Source organism: Falco punctatus, assembly GCF_963210335.1.
Source record: "Falco punctatus genome assembly, chromosome: 9".
In the NCBI taxonomy this organism is placed as follows: domain Eukaryota; kingdom Metazoa; phylum Chordata; class Aves; order Falconiformes; family Falconidae; genus Falco; species Falco punctatus.
This window is the reverse complement of record NC_137589.1, coordinates 15,346,170-15,367,765: the sequence shown is the minus strand read 5'-3', so window position 1 is coordinate 15,367,765 and position 21,596 is coordinate 15,346,170. Positions and strand designations below refer to the sequence as shown.

Below are 21,596 nucleotides of genomic sequence, written 5' to 3'. Positions count from 1 at the left end.
TCCAGACAAACTGCAACTTAAAGAGAGAGGTTCGAAATTAGATGCCTATCTGTATGAAATGAGACAGAATACACACAACAAAAGTTAGGAAAATACAGTAGTTGTAAGTCCTTAATTATGCTGTGTGACAAATGCAAATTTGTTTTTACACAAAGTCTTATTGAAGCCAATGGAACAGCTCAGGCAATAAATTTATGGGATTCTTCTAACAATTGCAAACTGCAGAATTCTCCTAATGAGAGTGCATTGATACACAAAGCTTAAACATGGGGATTCCTCAAACTCTTCTCCTCCCAGAGCTGCCAGCTGTGTCTGACTTAACAGTATTGGAGAAATAAACTCCAGATGCCATTCCTTGGAACTAAGAAAGAGTGAAACTGTAGGAATAAAAATACTGTAAGTCACTCTGTAGGAATGAAAGAGTAACACCAAACTAGTTTTAAAGTTTCCCCTCTTTGGTAGCAGCTAGAACTGTCAAGGCTCAGAGAAACTATTGTTAGGTTATAAAAACAGTATAGCTAATCATTGTTTTTGAAAACATCCATGCAAAACAGCTTGTTCATTCAAGCACAAATAAAACAAGAACACTCTGTGAAAACAATAAAATAAAAATGATTAATGATTCAACTACAAACACCACTGTGAAAACTGATACAGCTACAAACACTACAATGAATTCTAACCAAACAACCTGTGCTGAAGGTAACATTTTCAAGGTCAAATAAAGGATGCTCCACTGTATAAGAAAACCTTGTGTGGAAACCACAGGAAGTGATCCTGGAGCAGAGCTTTCGTCAGCTCCAACATTATAAGCATTCTATTTGTTCATATTTTCCTATAACAGTGACATATTTTATACATGTATGATGTATTGGCAATGTTAGTACTATTTTTTCAGACACGTTTATAAATTTTTGAAGAAAGTAGCATGCAAGTAAAACGGTTCAAACTTCTATCGAAAGAGAAAAGAAAACAGTGGATGATTCTGAGCTGTGTTCAACCAGAATTAAATATAGCTTTCCAGGTCATATAAAGCACATAAGGCTATGCATGCCAGCAGCATAGCAGGCGTAATTACTGTACCAAGTGGACTAAGAAAAACAAACTCAAACTGTAAGGACTTCTAAAGATTACCTCCTCAGCTGTGGTTAAAGATGGTGGCACTACTTCAGCAGCAAAGGGAACTGAGAGCTACCTTATTCAGAAAAGCTGGGGCCTCCAATCATGTTATATATAGGCCATGAATATGAGGAGTGGAGGAAATTACAGAGAATGGGTGAAGGAGGAGATCCTTCTAGATTTTGGAGGGGGAAAATAGAAAATTAATGAGGCAGAGAAGTCCCAGAAGGAAAACCCAAGGTCAGGAAGATAAGCTTCAGCAAGCCTTTGGAGACAATTGAACCCAACAATGCCTGACTGGAACCCATTCAAAAATGATGGATGAAATACTAGAGAACTCTAAATAAGAACGTGATACAGTCTCTCCTTCCCTCCCCTTACACGACAAAAGTGATATTCTGCTTGTTCTAGAAGCTATGGCTCTGGGACCAGAGACCTCACTGGAAAGCTGCTGCAAAAGCTGAACTGGCCCATAGGGCAGACTCAGATCTAGATTATACAGGCATAACTGCCGGGTAAATAGCGAATTCAGAGAAGCGAGCTCAGAACACAGCTTACCAGAGTGGGCAGCACCATCAGATTAGTAGACTGAGCAGAAAATTGCTACATCTAGTTTAAGATGGAAGATGAAACAGATGATGAGGTTACTAATGGCTTAACTCTTACTCAAGAAAAACAGGTTTTGTCTTTGAGATTTGCAGAAGATACATGAAATTTTAAGTGAAGGGCTGGCTTGGCAATCCTGCCTCTCAGATACAGGAGAGTGTACAATTAGTCTTTCCTAAATGATTCCTCCTACCATTGTATTTATTAAGAACTACTGATCTGCAGGGCTCAACACTGGCTGGCAGAGATGAGATTGATACATGGCAAAACAGCTAAGGGGTTCAGGTGTCTGCTGGGCTATCACAGAACCAGTGGCTAGTTCAAGGCTAAATAAGCATCTTTATGAATGGTCTGGAAAGAGAGATCACATTTCTGTATTGCAGACAACATTAAAAATGAGGGAGCTGCAAGCACAAGATGGCTTAGCAACATAAGCAGAAAATGATAAAATGGATTCTGTTACAGAATAAACAAAAGAACGAATATGGGAAATACAATCTGACACAAAGAAGGAGGGACATACATGGGATATGGTACTGTTTAAAAAGCCTTAATTATAACAAGTAGAAATTTAACTACAAAACACATATTATATATTTGAGTTTCAACCTAGCAATATCAGCATCTAGTTTCAGCAAAGAACTATGTGAATGTGGCACAATTACACATCAAGTATTTCAGTTGCTTTATAAAGGACCTAGAAAATTTTCAGTGAAGAATAATTGAATCAATTGGGGCACAAATAGAATACCAGGCAAAACTGACATAGCTAATCATATAAAACTTGATCATTGCCAGTCAAAACAGTCAATAATCAATTGCACAGATGTGAGTGGCAAAAAGCTCTAAAAGGAGGTGAAAAGGGAGGAAGAAGGAAGGAAAACAACTCTTAAAAATTAAACAATATAAAGGAAAAATGGGGTGACCACATTTCTTGACACAGTGATGTTGAATAACTAGCAAAGTTATTAGTGACACTAATACCACTAATAAACACTAGTTATTAGTGGCATTATTGCTTATGATATAAAACAAGACAGGGTGAAATACTTGCAATGGTGAGCTGAAGTGAAAGACATAAGCAAATCATTCGTTTTCATCTCTTCCACAACTCGAAAGATCACTTATGAAGACTTTAAAATAGTTGCTTGGCTCCGTTAGTATTTTCCTGTGTCCTAAGAGTAAGCAATATTACATGTGAAAATCTTAGTCTCTGGAAAGAATATAAAGCTAAAACTATAAGAAGTATTTTTCTTTGCAACAAGAGATTGAAGCTACGTAGAGGATTTTAGCTCCTACCTGAAAGCAGCATTATTGCTTGCCACAAAAAAATAATTTTACTATTTTTAAGTTCAGCCAGGCTAGGTGAAACTTTATGGAAGAAATAAATTTCTTATTGCCCATACCATACTTCAAACCCTAGAAAAGTGATACAGTTAGTATTTTGAAGACAGCAGATTTAAATGTCCAAACTTTCAGCTGGGGAGAGGAATAAAAGCAACAAAAAACATACCTCTGAATTTTGTGTCCTGTCAAAGATGCAAGTTGTTTACACAAGACAGAACTGACATCTTAGCTTGTATGATGTCATGCTTTTATACAAGCTTGTTTGACTAAACAATTTTGATGGCGTCAAGTGTTTGGAAGGTGGTGAAATTGATTTATGCAACTGAAACTGGCCAAGACACTAATTCCAGTTCTAATCCTGATATCCAAATATCATCTTCAAAAATATGACGTGAACACAGAAAAACACTTTAAAAGCACTTTAGTGAAATTGTACAGTTCAAGCCATCAATAGTTAGAAAATACCAGAATGAAGCTTACTTGAATAACCTTAAAATGGCTCCTTTGTTTGTTCAGATTGTGATGTAGTCTTTTACTGTGTGATTACATACTATTTTTTCCCCATAAATTCTGACTCATTCAGCATACATAATGAACTATTTTTCTTGTAACAGCTATTCACTATTGTTCAGTATGTAGTCCCAGGACTTATTTGCTACATATTATTCATATTCTGCTCTGAAGAAAAAATTATGGATTTCATCATGGGCTTTGCCATGCACCTCATGGGTTTTCAAAGCTACTACAGTGCCTGGCTGCCTAAAAAACATTCATTAGTTTATTTTGAAAACAACCCTGTGAAGGGAGACAATACTACTGCTTCCAGCTTACACATGGAAAACCGAGGCACAGAGAAGTTAAAAGACCGTTACTAACTTTCAGTGCCTATTTAAGATGGCTAACATTTCTTTTCTCAAGTCACTTAGCACGCTGCTTTGTATTTTCAAAGTCCTGCTCTCATTGAAGTCAGTGGCAGCTGTGGACTCTCAGTACCCCTGAAGCCCTGATACCATGGTACCATTCATTCTGGCAAACAAACAAAGGAGAATTTGGTATCCTAGGGTCATGTGGGGCTTTGGAAGATGGTATGTGCTGATACACACTGACCTCTCTCTGCCTGCCACACCAAAACATGGCCAGTTCTGCCCTGTTCCTTGAACTTGTTTCTGTCCCACTCCTTCTACTCCCCAGTTGTGCTTCAGAAGTCCTGTTCTTCATCCCTAAGGCTGTCCTTTCAGTCCCAGTCTCTTTGCTCAGCAAGTCCTAGCTCCATTCCTTTACTCCTAACCTCTGTAGTGCGAACTGCCCAGTTCCTCCCTCCACATTCTTCTACTTTCTGTCTCTTCTTTGCAGACAGGTCTCCAGGTTTACCCTTCATGGATTCCTAATTCTCATTCCATCCTCATTCACCCAATTCATCTAATCTGGGTGAACGCCACCTCATATTTTTTCTAAGTTTTACTTCCTTGAGCACCCTGCCTGAACTTGAATTACTTCCCTTGCTCCTTCACCACCTTCTCCTGTTCTCATGCAGGGTCATTTTGCCCACCCCTCCCTTCCCATTTAAATCTAATCCTCACAAACATCCCCAGGCTCCTAAGTCTTTTCCGTGCTTCCACCCTTGACAAGCCACTGCCTCAGTCTCTATTAGCGCCCTCTATTAGGGTCAGTTTTCTTCACCCTCTCCCCAGCCTGTGCCTCCCAAGTTCCAACATCCTCGCTGAAGGTGTGTTGCTTTGCTTTTCTCCTTTTTGCATTTCTGCTGCTGTCCGGCTGCCAGCTGTAAGAGCACAGAAAACCGATGCCAGCGCCACGGCTCTTCCTCCGGCAGGACCCCACAGCCAAAGCACAGTATCTGTAGGGGGAGCGCTGCACAACCACAGCCTGGAGCTTCAGGAAATTCAGCATCTAAAATCTAAGACTGTTCTACCAAGTCTGTGAAAAGCAGTTTTCTCAAAGGCTTATGATTTTCTGAAGTTAGATATATGTTCATAGAATTGGCCTGCTCGTGACACAAAGGGCATCCATCTACTAAAGGTTTAATCCCTCGATAGGGCTAATACAAATTTTATGAAAAGGTCACCAGAATTTTTAGCACAGATTAAACATCCTTTCCTGGTCTATGTCTACAGAAATATGGCTGCAATGTTCAAATACAGCAAAGGAAAATAACAAATGGTATGCTTTTTCCTATCCACAAAGGGAGATCAGCAGAGTTCTAAGGAACTACATGTTACACTATGTGATAGACTAATACTAAGCTAGGCTAGTAGACTCACACAAAATAATAAGAAAAAACAACGCAAGATGCATTTGTAAATAACAGAGAATGATGAAAATAAGAGCTGATAATTGGCTTTATAATGTTGCATTCACTTTAAACCAAATCTTACCAGGTGTTTTTCTTTAAAAAAAAATATAATAAAAATCTCTGAAATGAATAATTTGTTTTCTTGTATTTGACATTTGTAAGTTTCCTAAACTATCTTGATTCCCTAAAAGAAATAACAATGCTTGCAAAAAAACACTGATAAAACCAGAAAAAAATATCTAAGAATATATGCATTGTTGTAATATTATTAATTGCTCACTCCAGTTCCTGGATTTCTGGCTCCTGCATATACCTCCATAGGAGGTATAACCCAGTTTTCTTGGTTTCAATATTAGTTCCCTCATCCTGGAAAACACAAAAAATATTTTGTTATCTGCATAAAAAAAATTGTTATTGCTTATGTTTATACTGCAGGACTGCCTGCAATTCCCAGCTAAGTACAGCAGAATTTATCATAGTTGGATATGTAATGTTATCATTTCATTGGTTGCCTTTATAGTTACTACAGCTTAGAGATCAAGGACATTTTCAGAATATGAAAAGCTAGCATATTTTTAATTCACTACGGGTAATATATTGATAGTTATCACAAAACTTTGATTAACCTCAGTGATGCCAATATATCACCTTGAGAACTACGTCTTTTACAAGGATACACTAAAATAATTTGCAACTATCTATAATATAAATGCACTAATTAAACCCACATAACACAATTAAGAATCTAAATATGTTGCATATACATTTGCATGCTTATCTAGAAAGATTAATGCCTTAACCTTTGCCTGCTTGTTTTTATGTTCCCATTAAAACAAGCTTTTTGATACGTAAGTGCCACCTGTAGGAAATACCGAAGTAAGCTCAAGTGCAGTCTTGTGCCAAATTAGGCACCAAGTTGCATGTTTTACATGCCCAACATAGATGCTTCCTTCAGAAACTCAACCAGATATTGTAGGAAGTAATAACCCTGTATGACAGTGGCTTACTTGATGAAGATTAGTTTGCAGACAGATCTACAGGAAAGTTGTCTTTTTCCCATGGAGCCTTTTCAAAAGGGAATTAAAATTAACATTGTACATTTTTTCCATTTGCTTGTCTGTATGACAGTATTCCATAAAAATCAAGCAGTCCTTAACTACAGTATGTTGAATAAAATAGAGTCTGCAATGATCAACACTGAGTACTTCACTAAATTAACTGGCGCAGAAAAATACAAAAGATTGCATAATTTATCTATTTTCAATTTTTTCTAGTATTAATGAAAATAAATATATGTGGGAAAGTATTTCAACAAAAGAATGGTCTAGCCTTTACTATAAACATAGTTCAGTTTCTCTATGCAGTGAGTTAGGCATGAGTGGATGGAAGTGCATATTATAACATCAATTGAAGCATTAAAAAGAACCAATCAAAGAATTTCCAATGCAGCTATAGAAATAATTACTGGAAAGACTTTATAATGTGTTGTGAGTTTCTTGACTATGTCAAGAAAAACAAAGAGCTTTCAAAAATCCAGCATTTAAAATATTAAGTCTGCCTAGGTCAAAAAAGCAAAGTATTTCATCACAAGTAATTTGTAAAAATAGAGCTGAGAAAGCTGGACTGACTCTTTCTGTAACCATCACCTATCACAGTTGTGCGCCAAAAATACACTCACAACAAAGAAATAGTTTCATTAATTCAGCCGTACCATTCACTGACACAGTATCTCCATTCCTCAGCTATTTGCGGGTTAACATATATTGTACACCCAAAGCATATTTTACATCAAAAAATGAGAAGTTATTTTTGATAATTCAATGTCAGATCAGAAGATAAGAATAACCTGGTATATGAACGCAAACTATATGGCACTCTACAGGAAAATATTTTTTCATTGTTTGACCAGCAGTTTCTCTGTTCGGTTTTATCAGTCCCAGTTGGGCATAAACGGTATTACTCCCTTCTACCACAGTCAGCTTTCAGTGTTGCTTTAAGCACGTACAGTTGTTGTGGCAGTCCCTCACCACCCCCTTGCCATTTCTCTGGCTGCATCGACCCAGACAATCTTAAATATCCGCACCTCCAACTCTAAGCCCAAACTTAATCTGTTCGACGGTCCAGCCATGCCTTCCGGGAGGAGGACTGCCGCTGTCCCCAGGGCACTGCGGTTTGCCTCGGGCGTGCGGCCCCCCGGCGCGGCCCCGCACGGACGGCACGGCACGGCACGGCCGGCCCCGCCGCGGTGCTGTCCGCGGTGCTGAAGCGCGGTGTCCGCCGCCTCCGGCTGCCCGCGAGCCCCAGCGCCGGCCCGCTCCCCGCCTTACGGCTCGCACAAGCGAACGGCAACAAGTTTCGCCGTTAGCCCACGCCAGCCAGCGGGTTCGTCTGTGTATTCTGAGCACAAGAACTGCCCTGCAATACAAAGGAGTCTGGAGATCGCGGATAACAAAAAACCCACCAGGGCCACGACCCCGTCTCTAGACCCGGACTCTGCAGCGCCTGCTCCAGCTCCCTCTCATTGCCTCTCCGGCCACAAACGCCGGCGCCCATTCCTGGCAGGGGCAGGGCTGTGCAGCGGGCTCGCCCAGGGGTAAAGGCACTGCAACGCCAGGGATGGCTGAGGGAGCGGCGGGTTTCCCTCCCTTCCCTCCAGCAAGGTGCAACCTTCGCTTTTTCCTTTTGTTCTCAGTGGCAGGAGGGTGGTGGCGGTGGCGGGAGGGGTGGGGAACACTTGCACCTGCAGATACATGGGGCACAACAAAGGACCATACGCCGCGGGGATTAATTTGCATTAACATCCGTGAGGGCAGCGGCATTTTGCGTCTGCAGGGATTAGCCGCGCCGAGCCCGGACTTACCGTCCCTATCGCAGAGCTGAATCGCCTCCAGGCTCAGGTTCTTGATCACCTCCTCGCAGGGGCTAGTGGGGCTGCTCATGGTGTGCGCCAGGCGCGGAGCCTCCATCGCGCCCCTCGCCGCTGCCTGCTGTCGCGCCGCCGGGGCTGGGGCTGGGGCTGGCCGGCTCCGCGGCGGGCGGGCGGTGCAGAGCCGCGCGGCAGCGCTTCCCGGCGCCGCCCGGCTCGGCTGGGCTCGGCGGAGGCGGGCGGGGAGCGGATTTGTCACTGCAGTGAGGCGGGGAGGGGGCAGCAGAGAGGCGCGCGCTCATCGCACCCAAGGCCCCGCGTTTAAAGGGGCCGCCGCCGCAGCGGAACGCTCCCTTCCCCCAGCCCGCCTTATGTAACGGCGGCGGGAAGCGCGGCGCCGCGGCCCACCGAGCCCCCCTGCCCCCCGCCCGGCCTGCCGAGCCCCCCCCCTGCTCGCCCCCCTGCCCCCCGCCCGGGCCGCCGCCCCCCTGCCCCCTCCCCCCCCCCCCGGGCACGCGGCGGCCGCTAGCAGCGGGCGGCGGGAGGCGCGCGGCCCAGCGCGGGGGCGGCGGGGCCGGGCGGCTGAAACCCGCCGGCTCGGGGGCGCGGGGTGCCGGCCCCGCACGGAGCCTGCACCGGGCAGCCCGCCGCCGCTCGGCGCTTTGTTCCGAGGTTACCCCCGAGCCCAGGGGAGCCGCAGCGGCGCACACGCCCCACCGACCCGCCGCTACTGATTTTCCCCTTCCCTAAGCACACGGCGCACCGCAACCGCTGCTCGTAAATCACGCCAAACTGCAAGGGCTGCCTGCCTGCGCTTTGATCCTTCGGTTATGCAAGAATTTGAAGAAAGAAACATTGGCCGCCGTTACACTGATAGAGCAGGAGAAGCTGGCAGAGGGTTATGGATAGCAGGACAGGGTGCAGGAACGAGTCGTTCCTGGTTACCTGCCCTGCACACCTCCCTCCTGCTCTTTTTGTGGGAGAGAGCAATAACCCGCAGTGCACCAGCCCTATTTCTGCCCAGCTTCTCTGAAAAGGAAGATATTTTTTACTTTAATCAGGGGTGGGGAAACAATTCCATCTCAGTTAGCAGTTTCAGGAACAAGAACGGGGCCAGAAGAGGAGAAAACTGAAACAAAGAGAAATGGGAGAATGGATTAAAAGCTGTGCAGCAGCGCAGCACCGATGGGTGCGAGGGCCGGGCGCCCTCCTCCCCGGTGGGTGCGAGGGCCGGGCGCCCTCCTTCCCGCAGGCCGGGGACAGCCGCAGCCCGTGGGCCACGGGAGGGCAGCGCCTGCTCCGTGCTACAGACCGCCTTTGGAGTCAGGCTCATGGGCTGGGGTGGGATCACCCAGATAAAGTCGTCTCAGCCCATTTCCCACCACACATGACAGTACACATTCCTGGCACTTCTTTGTCGTTTCACCAAACTGAAATTGGCACCGTTGGGCCAGTGATTTGGAGACGCCGTCACCGGCTGCTTTGAGAAACAACAGTTCGTTACACACAGGCCCCTGACAAGCTTGAGGCCATGATATTTCTCAGTCAGCATTGCATGCCAGCAAGTCCAAAGAATCCCTAAAGCTCCCATTTCGGAGCCCAAAGACCACCCAGTCTCCTACCAGTCCTCACTGATCCGACGCAGTAGCAAGCTTCCCACACAGCCAGATGTTTGTCACTCAGAAGTGGCTTTCCACAGGATTTTGGGATTATTCCTTTCTTTATGATGGTTTCTAGGGACACTAATCTGAGGAAATGAGCTCTGACGTTACCTTTCACAAAGCCACTGACAAGTACTGCTGCCTGGGAGAAAGGAACCAGTTTTAGGAGCCCTGACTCCTATGACAGCTCCAAAAATCTGTAGCACAGCATGCAGAGAAAGTGCAATGCTGAGCACCCTTCCTGAACCATCTATTCTTTGCCCCCTCCCTTCTATGTTTTCTTCCTCTTTGTCTCTCTGCTGTTTTTTCACCATGAAGGAAAATGCGCACAGAGGGGTCAGGCAGAGGAATGAGTGGGAAGGAAACCTAAAGGAAGAGAAAATTAAAAGGAAGCGATAACAAACAGGGAGGGAGAGTGTGAGTCAATGGGGAGGTGGGAAGGGAGAGGAATATATGAATGAATGCACAGACAGAATGAGGACAAATGCAGAAACTAAGAGGGAATAAATGAAAGTGGGTGAGACTGCATTCATCAGGTTTTAATTTTGGCTCTGACAAGCATTCATTCCTTGCTCAGAAGCAAAACCTTTCTACTTGGTATTGCAACTGTTCTTAGCACACAGCCATCACCTGCGTAAGGCTGGAAAATTTCTTTCTCTGAAGACAGTGTATTTAGTCTCTCAGGCTTACGTTCCACATTCATTCCTTTCCACAATGTGGCAGACGCTTCGGCAGCTCACACAATCGTGTTACTTCTTTGCTACAACATTATGTAAAGTCCATTTGAAGCAGCCCCTGTTCTTGAACACTGAGAGAATTCCTGTTTTATTCTCTCTGCCTCTATTTTATACACCTTTCACTCTACTTTTTATTCTATGCAACTGAAATCAGGTTTTTAAGAATGGATGGATTTCGCATAGCTCTTTGAAAGCAGACAGCTTTAGGGGTGTTCCCATTCCTTCAGTGCCCCTCATTTCTCAGCTGCCTTATAGCAATAACCTCTGGCTAAGCTGTAGCTATTTCTCCCCACACATCATTTAAAAACAAAAAAAACCCCCAATTTTTAATTTTTTTAAATTTTTTTTTTTTTTTTTTTTTTTTTTTTTAGGAAAAGAATGGTTTAGTCTACAAATACTGACAGACTCCAGTGGAAAAGTAGAGCAGAGAAAGCTTTTCCCCAGCTCTGCTTTTCTGAAGCATGAAACAAGCTGGACCTGCCTGAGACAGCATTTTGCAGAGTCACACTCCAGACTTCATGCCTCTTTCAGCCTATTGCTACTCCCATCACCTGGTCTAGGGCTCAACTTTTTTTTAAGGCTCAAATTATTCCCAGATGTGATTCTGTACGATCACTTGGCAGTGAATTTAGTCCTAGGTATTTCAGGCTCAAAGCATCCGATACTCTCTTGGTGGTTTTCTTACCTGTAAGAACAGTACTCTGCTTGTATTAAACAAGGAATAGCATTGTCTGAGACACAAATTACGTTTGTGCTAAAGGATGAAAGAATCTCAGAGTATAATCAGAAAGTTTACTCTGTGACGGATTATCCCTGACAGTGTTTAGCAAAAAATGTCACATAACACAAATATGGGTCAACATTATGTAATAGGAAGTCTGGCAATGGCAGCACAACATTAGAGACTGAACAGCATCATGTGTTTAAGCACTGCAAAAGCTTGCACAGAATTTGCCACAACAGCAACCTTTCGTACTTTCAACATTTAGATAAATAGGTTATTACCAATTTCCGTAGTTCAACAAAAATGTGTCTGTTGTTCCTGCAACCTTACATAAGGAGAAAGAAACAGTATTTTCTAGCACAGTATGTGTACTAGGAAACATGAGCTGTGACACACACCTGGCTAGGTTCAATAATCTTGGCTCTCGTGCCTTAACCTGGCACTCACAGCCTCCCAGGTAGGTCACCAAGATCTTGCTGCAGGGCTACTACCCTGCAGCAGACAGTCAGAGAGGCTGCCAGCCAGCTGGAGAGGCCTGTGGCTTCTTTCCTAAAAGCCACAACCTCATTCAAGCCATAAAATCAAGCAGAAAAGGTGCTGTGTGCTCCTCTCTATCCCAAACGCAAACCCACGCACCATTCCAAAGTTCTGTCCTGGCTGCATTGCACTCCATTTTGGGGAAACTGCTCCATGTAACAGCAGAGCACAGCACAGAGCTGTAAGGCAGCCCCATTCTTCCTATTTGAAAACACTTTTATATTTCAAAGTAGCAGGGGTTTATTTACAAGTTACAAAAGAAACCTCCTTTCTCAGACTTCAGCAAGACTCAAGAGTTCCAGCTCTTCTTTCCCACTTGGGAATAAAAAAGTCTTGTGTTATTGCTCAGTGAACTGTGCAAGCAGAAGGCAGAAAGGCTACAGACATAGTTTTCAGGAAAGAAAACAAAAAGAAAAACAAGGGGGGAAATAGAGACAGCCTTTTTTTTTTTTTTTCTATCAATGTATCACTTTTGAGGAGAAAAGCAAAATATTAAAGGATAGATAAACAGAAGGTTCAAAACCAGTATCCAGCATTTTGAGTCAGTACTAAAAGAAGCATTGACTAAGCTTAGCAGCTAACTCCTGAATTTTCATGGAGAAAAATGCTTTGCCATTTCACAGTCATTCTTTGTCTTTAGTGGACACGTCAAGAGTTTCAAGCATGTGAAGGCACATACTTCCCAAGGATTGTATGCAAGATAGTCTTGAAATACCATAGGACTGAAGTAAAATCCACACACTGGTGACAGAAAGACAAAAAATAAGATTTAAGACCGTAAGTGAAAGCCGCAACTACGTACAGTTAATGTGCAGTTCAACACAGCTTCTTTTCTACAGAGACAGACAGTGATGTATGACAATTTGGAGCGCTAAGCACGGTATCTCACTGGGAACCTCTTTGCTCTTTCTCAGATAGCAAAGTAAGAGACTCCTCAAATGCTCAAACAAGGAGGATGATGGCAGAGGTCCCCCTTTTTTCCCTAGGAAAATCCAAAGCAGAGTAGCAGTGCTTAGTCTTAGCTCTGGAGTGAGTTTCTCTCCCTCTTTTTGCCACTTTCTCCAAAGGTAACAACCACAGCCAGGCATCCTGACACTAAGTCCAGCAATGAAGATGCAGCTCTCTTGGAGAGGGGTCTGTCTGCTGCTTTCTGCTTTGATGTTGCTTGCAATGCTGGGAAGCCCTCGCTGTTTCTGGAAACTCTCCAGTGAGAAGTATGCCATAGTTCATACTCTCAAAACGTGCCTCCTTCCCTGTTAGGAAGACTTCATTTCAGCAGTTGCATTCAGTTCATGCATTCAGGCTTTTCTTGCAAGATCATAAAGCATACTTTAAAACGTCAAAGATACAATTCTGAAGTAATCTTTGACTTCTGGTGTCAGAGGACCTACTCATGAATCTGTAGTTTTTTGTATAGTATGATATGAAAATGGCTTCTGTATGGGGAGAAGAAGCTAGCCTGCTACTCAGGTAAATAGACAATCAGTCTGTGAAAAAGGCAACCAAGGGAATATGGGGTAGATACACTAAAGCATGAGTAGCACAAAGAGGGGAGCTAATGTCTGACTGCCAAGTCTCCCAGTACAAGAATCTAGAGGGTGTCAGTTGCAATTAATAGCACCCAGCTTCAAAACAAACAGAAGAAGGTGGAACTTCAAGCATTTTTATGTTAAAGTTGTAAGGCCAAAGGACAGTGTCCATGCTAAAAGTTTTCATTGGTTCAAGGAGAGGCTGGAAAGGTTCATGGAAAAGAAACCCTTTGGAGTTACTAAACGCACACAGTCCCTAAGCTGAAAATCACTAGATTCTGGGGAAGAGTTATCAAAGACAATTACGTGAGCTTGTTCTGCTCTTCATTTTCTGTAAACATCCATTTTCAGCCACTGCTTAAGGAGACTTTACTGGCCTAGCTAGGTCTTTGGTCTGCCCAAGCACAATCAAGGAAACACCGTGGTATCTGAGCCTTCTTTCCTTACCAACCACCACCATGCCGTCCTCATTCAATAACAAACACTTTAGAGTACGGAGCCTTCCAACCAAATCATCTGGGTGTGCAACTCCCAACCTACTCTGAGCAGCAGAACCAATTAAAAGAAAACGTTCCTCTCAGATAAACAGAAAGTTATCAGGCAAATTATCATTTTATTAATGCTATTTATGTTGCTGCTTTCTGAATGTCAGTTTTCTGATCAGCTTTATAAAGCCTGAATAAGCACTTAAAGAAAAATTCTTTCCTAGACAAAAATCATGTATTTTTAACCTCATAAAATTTATTTGTTGCTTAATGGGCACAAAGTACTGATAATGCTTAGCATTATCATTTATTAATTTGCTTTTAAGTTTAACCTCACTTTATTAGATCCACAGTATCCCTGGAGAACAACTAGAACCTTCTGTATTTCCTCTCTCTTCTGTGCTGTTAATCAGTCTTCCTACCTTAGTAATAATTTTCGCATTTAATTAGTGCTTTATCCTCCAGATATTGGACCACATCTTGACCTTTAAAGGATACTACTGCTTATCCTTGGCATTGCTGCCTGCTATTCAGATTTACTTTTTTTCTACAGTTCAGTGGCCAGCCTGTGATACCTTGAAGTGAATTTTAGCCCAAGCTGACTCGTTTGGGTAATTCCCTTAAGACAGTATGTGGCAGAGCATCTGATGTCTTTGTAGAGTCTTGATACTATTCTGTACTCTACTACTCTTCTTCCTTCGTCTTAAAAAGAAGTGAAGGGATAAATGTTCTAATTTGCCTGGATCTAGTTTATTGTGGTACACCTGTGTCATATCTGGCTCTCATTATACTATTCACCTCCATATGAATACATTTTCCCCTTCTGCTTTAATATTTATAGTATTTATTTCAATTTAGAGCCATGCCCATAAGACAATAGTTTCCATAGTTACTTTTAATTCAATTTTTAAAGACTTGTGACATTAGTCTCCTGATATTTCCTCAATTCTCTGTGGTGTTTCTTTTGGCAACTAGTTGTTCCATCAGTTCTAAAAATACCTGAAGGGACACCTTGGATGCATTTGTTGTAGCGATGATATTTCATTAGTTACTTTTTTCCAACAGTTCACAATTACATCAATGATTTCTTAACCAAACCATTATTCAAAGTTTAATCCCTTTCCCAATAAACTTCATGGCAAAAGTCCAACTAGTTTTAGTGGGAAAAAGAACCGATCTCAAAATTCATCTTCTTATTACAAATTAATTACAATTAGTATTTTCTTGGTCAAGTGCTTTTTCATCATTGTACCTCCAGGACTTACAACATAGCCTCCCCATGTTATCTTTAACCTCTTGGGAACTGTTTCATTGTATCCTCATGCTGTCCCTGTTTTTCTCACGTGCACTAAACTTGGAATATAAAAGCCTGTTCTGGTGGCCCTCCAGTTTTCTGTTTCCAGTGTGGTTCATATTTTACTTGCTTAAGCAACCCACAGTGATATGTTCTCTCTTCAGTGTTTCCCACTTTCATTGGAACAAGACACATTTCTGCTAGCTTTCCATTACAGTACCTTCTTGAGTCTTTTCTACTGCCCTTTCCCTTTCCACAATGGCTTTTCCTTATAATACTACATCCTTTCAATAGATGATGTCAAAAGTCTTCAAAAAGACAGCTAAGAAGGAGGTAATATATGTAGTTAATAAAGGAAGTCTAAGTGACTAGTCCTCCATGTCATCTACTGATCTAGTTCTCTTACAATTATAGGCCTCAAGCTTTTTGTAGAGGCACAGAAGATGGTCGTTCTAGATTAATGTTGCTGCCTGCCAGCTTTTGTACCATCAAGATCTGTTATGACTGAGGTGACATGGCAAGATAGGAAAGACACCATTGTCTTATTCCCCACTGCTACCATGAACACAGCTAATTAACTGCTAAGGAAAAAGAAGGAAAATTATGTTAAATGAATGAGAGGAGAAACACGCAGACATTCCCTCTCCATGGATCAGAGTCTGCATGCAGACTAAGACTAGCTTTAAATTTCTCTCACTTGACTTATAGTCACTTACTACAACCTCTTTCAGATCTATGATTATTTAACTATGTGAGCCACAATTAGAATCTCACAAGGAAATGCATTAGAAGCAGCAATTAAGAGGTGTGTTTTACATGTTTTTGCTGTGGTAGGAATTTATGTCTACTTAGCACCCAGATACAGGCAGATTGGATAGAGAGACTACATGAGCAGGCAATCAAGTGACCATTATTTTATAGCACTGTTTTGTTATTAACATCCACAAGCATTTTAATTAAACCATGTTCTGCTCTGAGTGACATCCTATCGCCTTTACTTGTGTTCTGAATATACGGCAGCCTTGCAGTAAGTTATTTATTGATACTATGGCAATCCTTACAGATTTCAAGTTCCTGTACGTCTGCAGTGCCCCTGAGTGCTTAGTCAGTGGAGGAATTGTGGCATTCTGTGAGCCTTGAAAATCATAGAACTGACTCCAAAATCTGTTTGTGACTGATTCACTGCTCCTTGTTTTTAAACCAGGCTGCACAGGAGGATAGTTGCAAAAGCCTAAGGAGCTTATTTGCCTTAGAATTTTTCCACAGCCAGTGGGAAGTCCTAAAATCCTCAGAAGTGTTTCAACAGGAGCTATTGTAGGTGCTCTGAGTTGCCCCAGAGAAAATGCGTTCTCTTGATTCTGCAGGAAGCTAGGGGGAGAAAAGGATCCTGAAGCTAAATCTAGTCTTTGTGAATGATTCCCCCTAAATTATTCTTATATGTGTGTGCAACAGCCATCTCTGATAATCTGCAATATATTCTAGAATGAGAAATGAGAGAACAGCAAATAAAAATGGCAAAACTCTCTCTCCTAGGCTAACACTAACCCCTCCCCTCCTTCTCCAAAGTTCAGGGGGCTTAATCTACACGGGCTCACAGGGCCAGTGCTGGCTGCAAAGCAGAACAAGTGGTCATTTATCCAGGCACAGCTGTTGACTAGTGACAGAGGTCTGACAGTGGCTCATGTGCGATGGAACATGGGGCTGTTTTCAGACTTGCCTGATTACTGCTTATCTAACTACTGAACTTGCATCAAAAGCCCATCATCTGTAAGTTATTTTTCTTTTATTTTTTTCTGTTTCTTCCATGCTAATTGCTAACCTGATATCCTACATGAGCTTTTTTACCAAATCTACTAAAGTTATTTCTCTATTTTTTTCCTTTTAATACCACTATTTTTCATCTTCTTAATTCTCTCTGTTCTTATTTTTCTCCATTTTTAGTCTAACCTCATCTACTCCCATCTGTCTCAATGACAGGTTCTGATTAATATCTCCACATAAATTCAATTTAGCCACTGACATTACTTTTTTAGGTTTGACCACATGACATCCACATGGTCATTTCTAGGGTGGGGAGTGGAAGTAAGGTAGAGGATAGCAAAAAGGCCAAACAAGAATTGCTTTCTGTGTTGAAGCAGTTAGTTATATTTAGTGAAATTAAATTGTATTGAGTTTGCTTTGCAAAGTTTTGGTAGCAGGGGGCCACAGGGGTGGCTTCTGTGAGAAGCTGCTAGAAGCTTCCCCCATGTCCAGTTTAACCTTGGCTGGCAACCAAGCCCCATGCAGCCACTCACTTACTCCCCCACACAGTGAGATGGGGGAGAGGATCAGAAGAGTAAAGGTGAGAAAACTGGTGGGTTGAGATAAAGCCCTCTCACTGGCAAAGCCTGGGAAACTGAAAAGTCCTTGACTTAGTATAAGCATTACTTAGCAACAACCAAAAACATCCGTGTGTTATTAATATTGTTCTCACACCAAATCCAAAACACAGCACTGCAGCAGCTACTGAGAAGAAAATTAACTCTGTCCCAGCTGAAATCAAGACAGAGACAGAAAAGTTTTTTGATAGCACATCCAGGAGAGGAACCAAAGTAATGGTGGAGCCATACAGAGTTTTGTACTTTGAATGCTAGTCATCTAGATTAGTCCTACTATTTTGCATGGGCAATAGCTACACCGCTACAGTTTATTTCCTTAAATTCTTACAACAGTCACTACCCTTTTAAACATATTTTATAGCCATAGGGACATCAAATTAATTTAGAGGTTGCACCAGCCTAATTATACACACATCTACAGTGATATAGCTAATGTCATACAAAAACGGAGCACATACCCTGCCTTAATTTCTGTGTATACCACTAAACAGCTCCTGCTGGGAATGAATTAGCCATGGTATTAAGACAGTACTGAAACCTGTGTGTATTTTTGGAGCAGAGCTGACGGCTCATTGATAATAAGAACTATAGAAACTTATTGCTACCTGTGTGTAAACATTCATAAAAATTATTCAGAAAAGGTCTATATGGCACAGAGTGAGCCTAAGGAGAGATGGAAAACTGAAATTCTTTAGTGGCAACCAAGGACTATTCATATTTGCCTAATAGTACAATATAAATGAGTGCCACTTGCACTAAATTACATTCAAATTCCCCGTTGTCTGCAGAGAGTTTGAGGTCAGAGCAAAAATGCTTCACGACCATTTTTGTACCATCCACCCTGTGGTTTATTCTTTCTTAAAGCTGAATACATCACTATAAACTAGGGGGGGACGACGACAAATGAAGTATAAATCAAGCTAAGTCCAAGGGTTAATAAGATTAGCAGCTATCAGACCCATAGGCTATCTATAGCCTGACCACTAAGTCTTATGCTCTCAGGAATTAATAACAGGGCTATCGCAAACAGCAAAAATGCACTTGACTAGCTTCTACCTGAATTACAAGCAAACATTCCTGCTTCCAGTACAGGAGCAGTGACGTCTGATAAAAAAGTGACAGCAAATAATTCAGCAAGAAAACACGGGAAGTTGCTCCAAGATGTTTTCAGGGCTTCTTCCCATGCTTAGGAGGGATAAGGGATGCTTACTGACAAATGAGACACAAATTGGGAAGCCCAGCTGTGACAGCAGTGGTTGGTCCCCCGCTCCTCTCATCAGGTAGTTCAAAACTACCTTCTTAATGTTACAAAAAATTATCTGAAAATATACACAATGAATATGATGGTTAACATGGGGAAAATCAAGATATCTGAGTCTTGGTTTTATTTTGGTGCATAGTGCTTCACTATTTGAAATAGTGCCATCTAGAACTTTTGAGAACTGTTGTTATCAGCAAGCGTTATTAAATAGCAGACACTTTGGACAAAGATGCTCACTCCCAGTGTGCAGCTGTTTTGTTGCAGAAGGCAAATGCCTGGGAGGTGCCAGGGGTGTCAACACAGAAACAGAAGCAAGTGGTGGGATTAGACTACAGTTAGTCTGGGATTTTCAGTACTCATTAAAATGACTGCCTGACAGCACTGTCTAAATGGAAATATTATGCAAACTTCATGCAAACTTTGAATTCATCTTGGAGTAAAACCTCCTTCTTGTATCTTGCTGGGAAAAAACACTGACAAATTGACAAATATATCCATATAGATCATGCAACCAGTTTTAGAGAGAACGCATGGTCTTACCCATATCTTCTTATTTTGGATTTCTCCACCCTCTCTAGGGATGGTGGTCTCAACTCCTTGTACTGTCAAACTCTCACTAACCTCAATAGAAAATTGCTCATCTCAAAACAGAGCTGAGCAGAGCACCCAGCTGCCTCTCCTTGAGCCAGTCGTTCCCAAACTGAGGTTGCAACCCGGCACGCAGCTGCAAGGCAGGCAACTGAGAGCAGGGTCAGTTCTCCAACCTATTATGTGGTGGTTCCACAGGCTGCAGGAGCAAAAGATTAGCTACAACAATGATCATGGGTATCTTCTTTTATTGCTTTTAAATTGTTTTGTCCTCTTTCTCCCCCTCAGCTAGCCATGGAGTCTTATTACTGCTTGATGCATCTGAACCCAAAGGCAAAGTTTTCAGCACTGGGCACACTCCTGCCGAGAGAGTTTTGTATGAATTATAAAGTCAGGGCATTCAAATAGTACATCAGTTCCCTTCCCACAGGCTGTCTTCATGAACGCTTATTCATCTTGAAATGATGGTACGCTAAGAAGTCACTTAAGCTCTTAAGCTTCCCTGATCTCATGTCACAACTTCAAGAACAACCAAAAAGGAGGAGAATGCTTCGAAAAGCACAAAAACTGTAGCCAGAAACATTTCTGTTGCTGCAACTACTGCTAAATAAAGAGATCACTCCCTGCACAGATAAAGCATAACAGTATGTTCTGCTATACAGCTCATAAAAATCTTAGATTCAGCGCAACATTATTGTTGCCAAAAGGTTATTGCTGTGGTATCTTCTTTGTTTTGAGAAAGTAAACAAACAAGTAGAGAAACCCCTCTGCATGCACCCTTCTAGAGACTGTAAAGGAGGCGAAGCAAATCGCAGAGATATCCAGCCCTCTTCTGTTGTGGGAGGACTGCTGGCTATTTCTAACAAACAGAGTACCATTCTTGCAGAGACATATCTTAAAAATTATTTTTTCCTGTCATTACATTCCACAGTATTGGTAACCTTTACAAAGCACTCTTATATTTCAAAGATGACATTATCACATGAACACTAGCTGTGCACTTCCAAAAAGGCTAAGCAACACATTTCTTACAGCCTTAAATCATGTCTTCCAGGCCTGCTGGAGATCAGAGGGGTTTGCACAGGGGAGCAACTAAGTCACTTATAATGTTCTGCCGTCTAACTAAAGAGCAGACAAACACTGGCAGGCTGGGCTGGAGCTGTGGGCACACAACACTTGCTGTGCCTCATTTCAGAAGCATAACATTGCTTTTCTCTCGTGCCCTGTGCCACACGTCAGCAAGCAAACAGGAGCACGGGAGCAGCTGACCACTGCTGATGCCAAGGCATTGTAAGCGGTGGACTGCAACAGCCTGTGCTCACCAGCACTTCTGAAAGAAAGGGAGAAAGCAGTGTTCCTCTTGGGCCTGGTGTGAGGGCAGGGGAAGGAAGGGGTAAGGAAGCCACTCTGTATTCTTTACCCTCTTGGGAGAGCTAGGCAGAGGAAGCCAGGTTTGGGAAAACATATGGATATGAGAAGATGGAAGGCTGTCCCTCTCCACACAACACAATTGCAGGAATGCTGCCAAAGCCATGACACCAGCTCTTGATGCCGAGTTCACATGCTTTGGGAAAGTGGGCAAGACAGAGGCACAGGAGCCCCTCTGCATTCTGATGCTGTTTCTTCCCTTCCCAGGGCACAGCACAGTGGATGGGACAGCCAAAGAAGCACACACATGGCAGAGGTGCTCTCAAAAGCTCTTTGCCCTTCTTCTCCCCAAAGTGCTTTCTCCTGCTCACTCTTTGCTTATCAGTGGTTTCTGATGGAAAAGAGAAAAAGGAAGAACAAGGGGCAAATACTAGTTGCCATTTCCAGAGATGGCATGGCACTGCTGCAGGGATCAGCAGGCACATGCTGGTCATGCTTCTCTCCATGAGGACAGATCAGGGGCACAGAGAAACCATTACTCTTAGGAATGTGGAGACTTCAGCTTGACATGTACATCCTGGCCGAGCACCTGACACATACACCCCAAGTGAGTACCCTCTGCCCGCACTACCACAGCTTTGGGTCTGCAGGATCCCTGAGCAGCAGAAGGCTGATGGAGAGACTGGACTTCACACATTTCCGTCATTCAAAGGCAGTTTATCAATTGTTTGAGGACCTGTCCAGGTCAAGCTTGATTCTATTTTCAGAGCTGCATAATGACTGTT

The 21,596-nt window shown here is 42.7% G+C and overlaps 1 protein-coding gene across 4 annotated transcripts in view; it reads right to left on the bottom strand.

Moving 5' to 3' along the window:
- Nucleotides 1-21,596, bottom strand: part of PHYHIPL (phytanoyl-CoA 2-hydroxylase interacting protein like) — an 81,126-nt gene that overhangs the window by 28,009 nt on the left and 31,521 nt on the right. The window contains exon 1 of one of the 4 annotated variants that reach the window (XM_080402739.1): nucleotides 8,244-8,643. The exons of the other annotated variants lie outside the window; for them this stretch is intronic. Coding sequence (XP_080258865.1) covers nucleotides 8,244-8,349 — 106 coding nt within the window. The 5' untranslated portion in view covers nucleotides 8,350-8,643. Of the gene's footprint in view, nucleotides 1-8,243; nucleotides 8,644-21,596 lie in introns of those variants that run through there. 4 annotated transcript variants of the gene reach the window in all.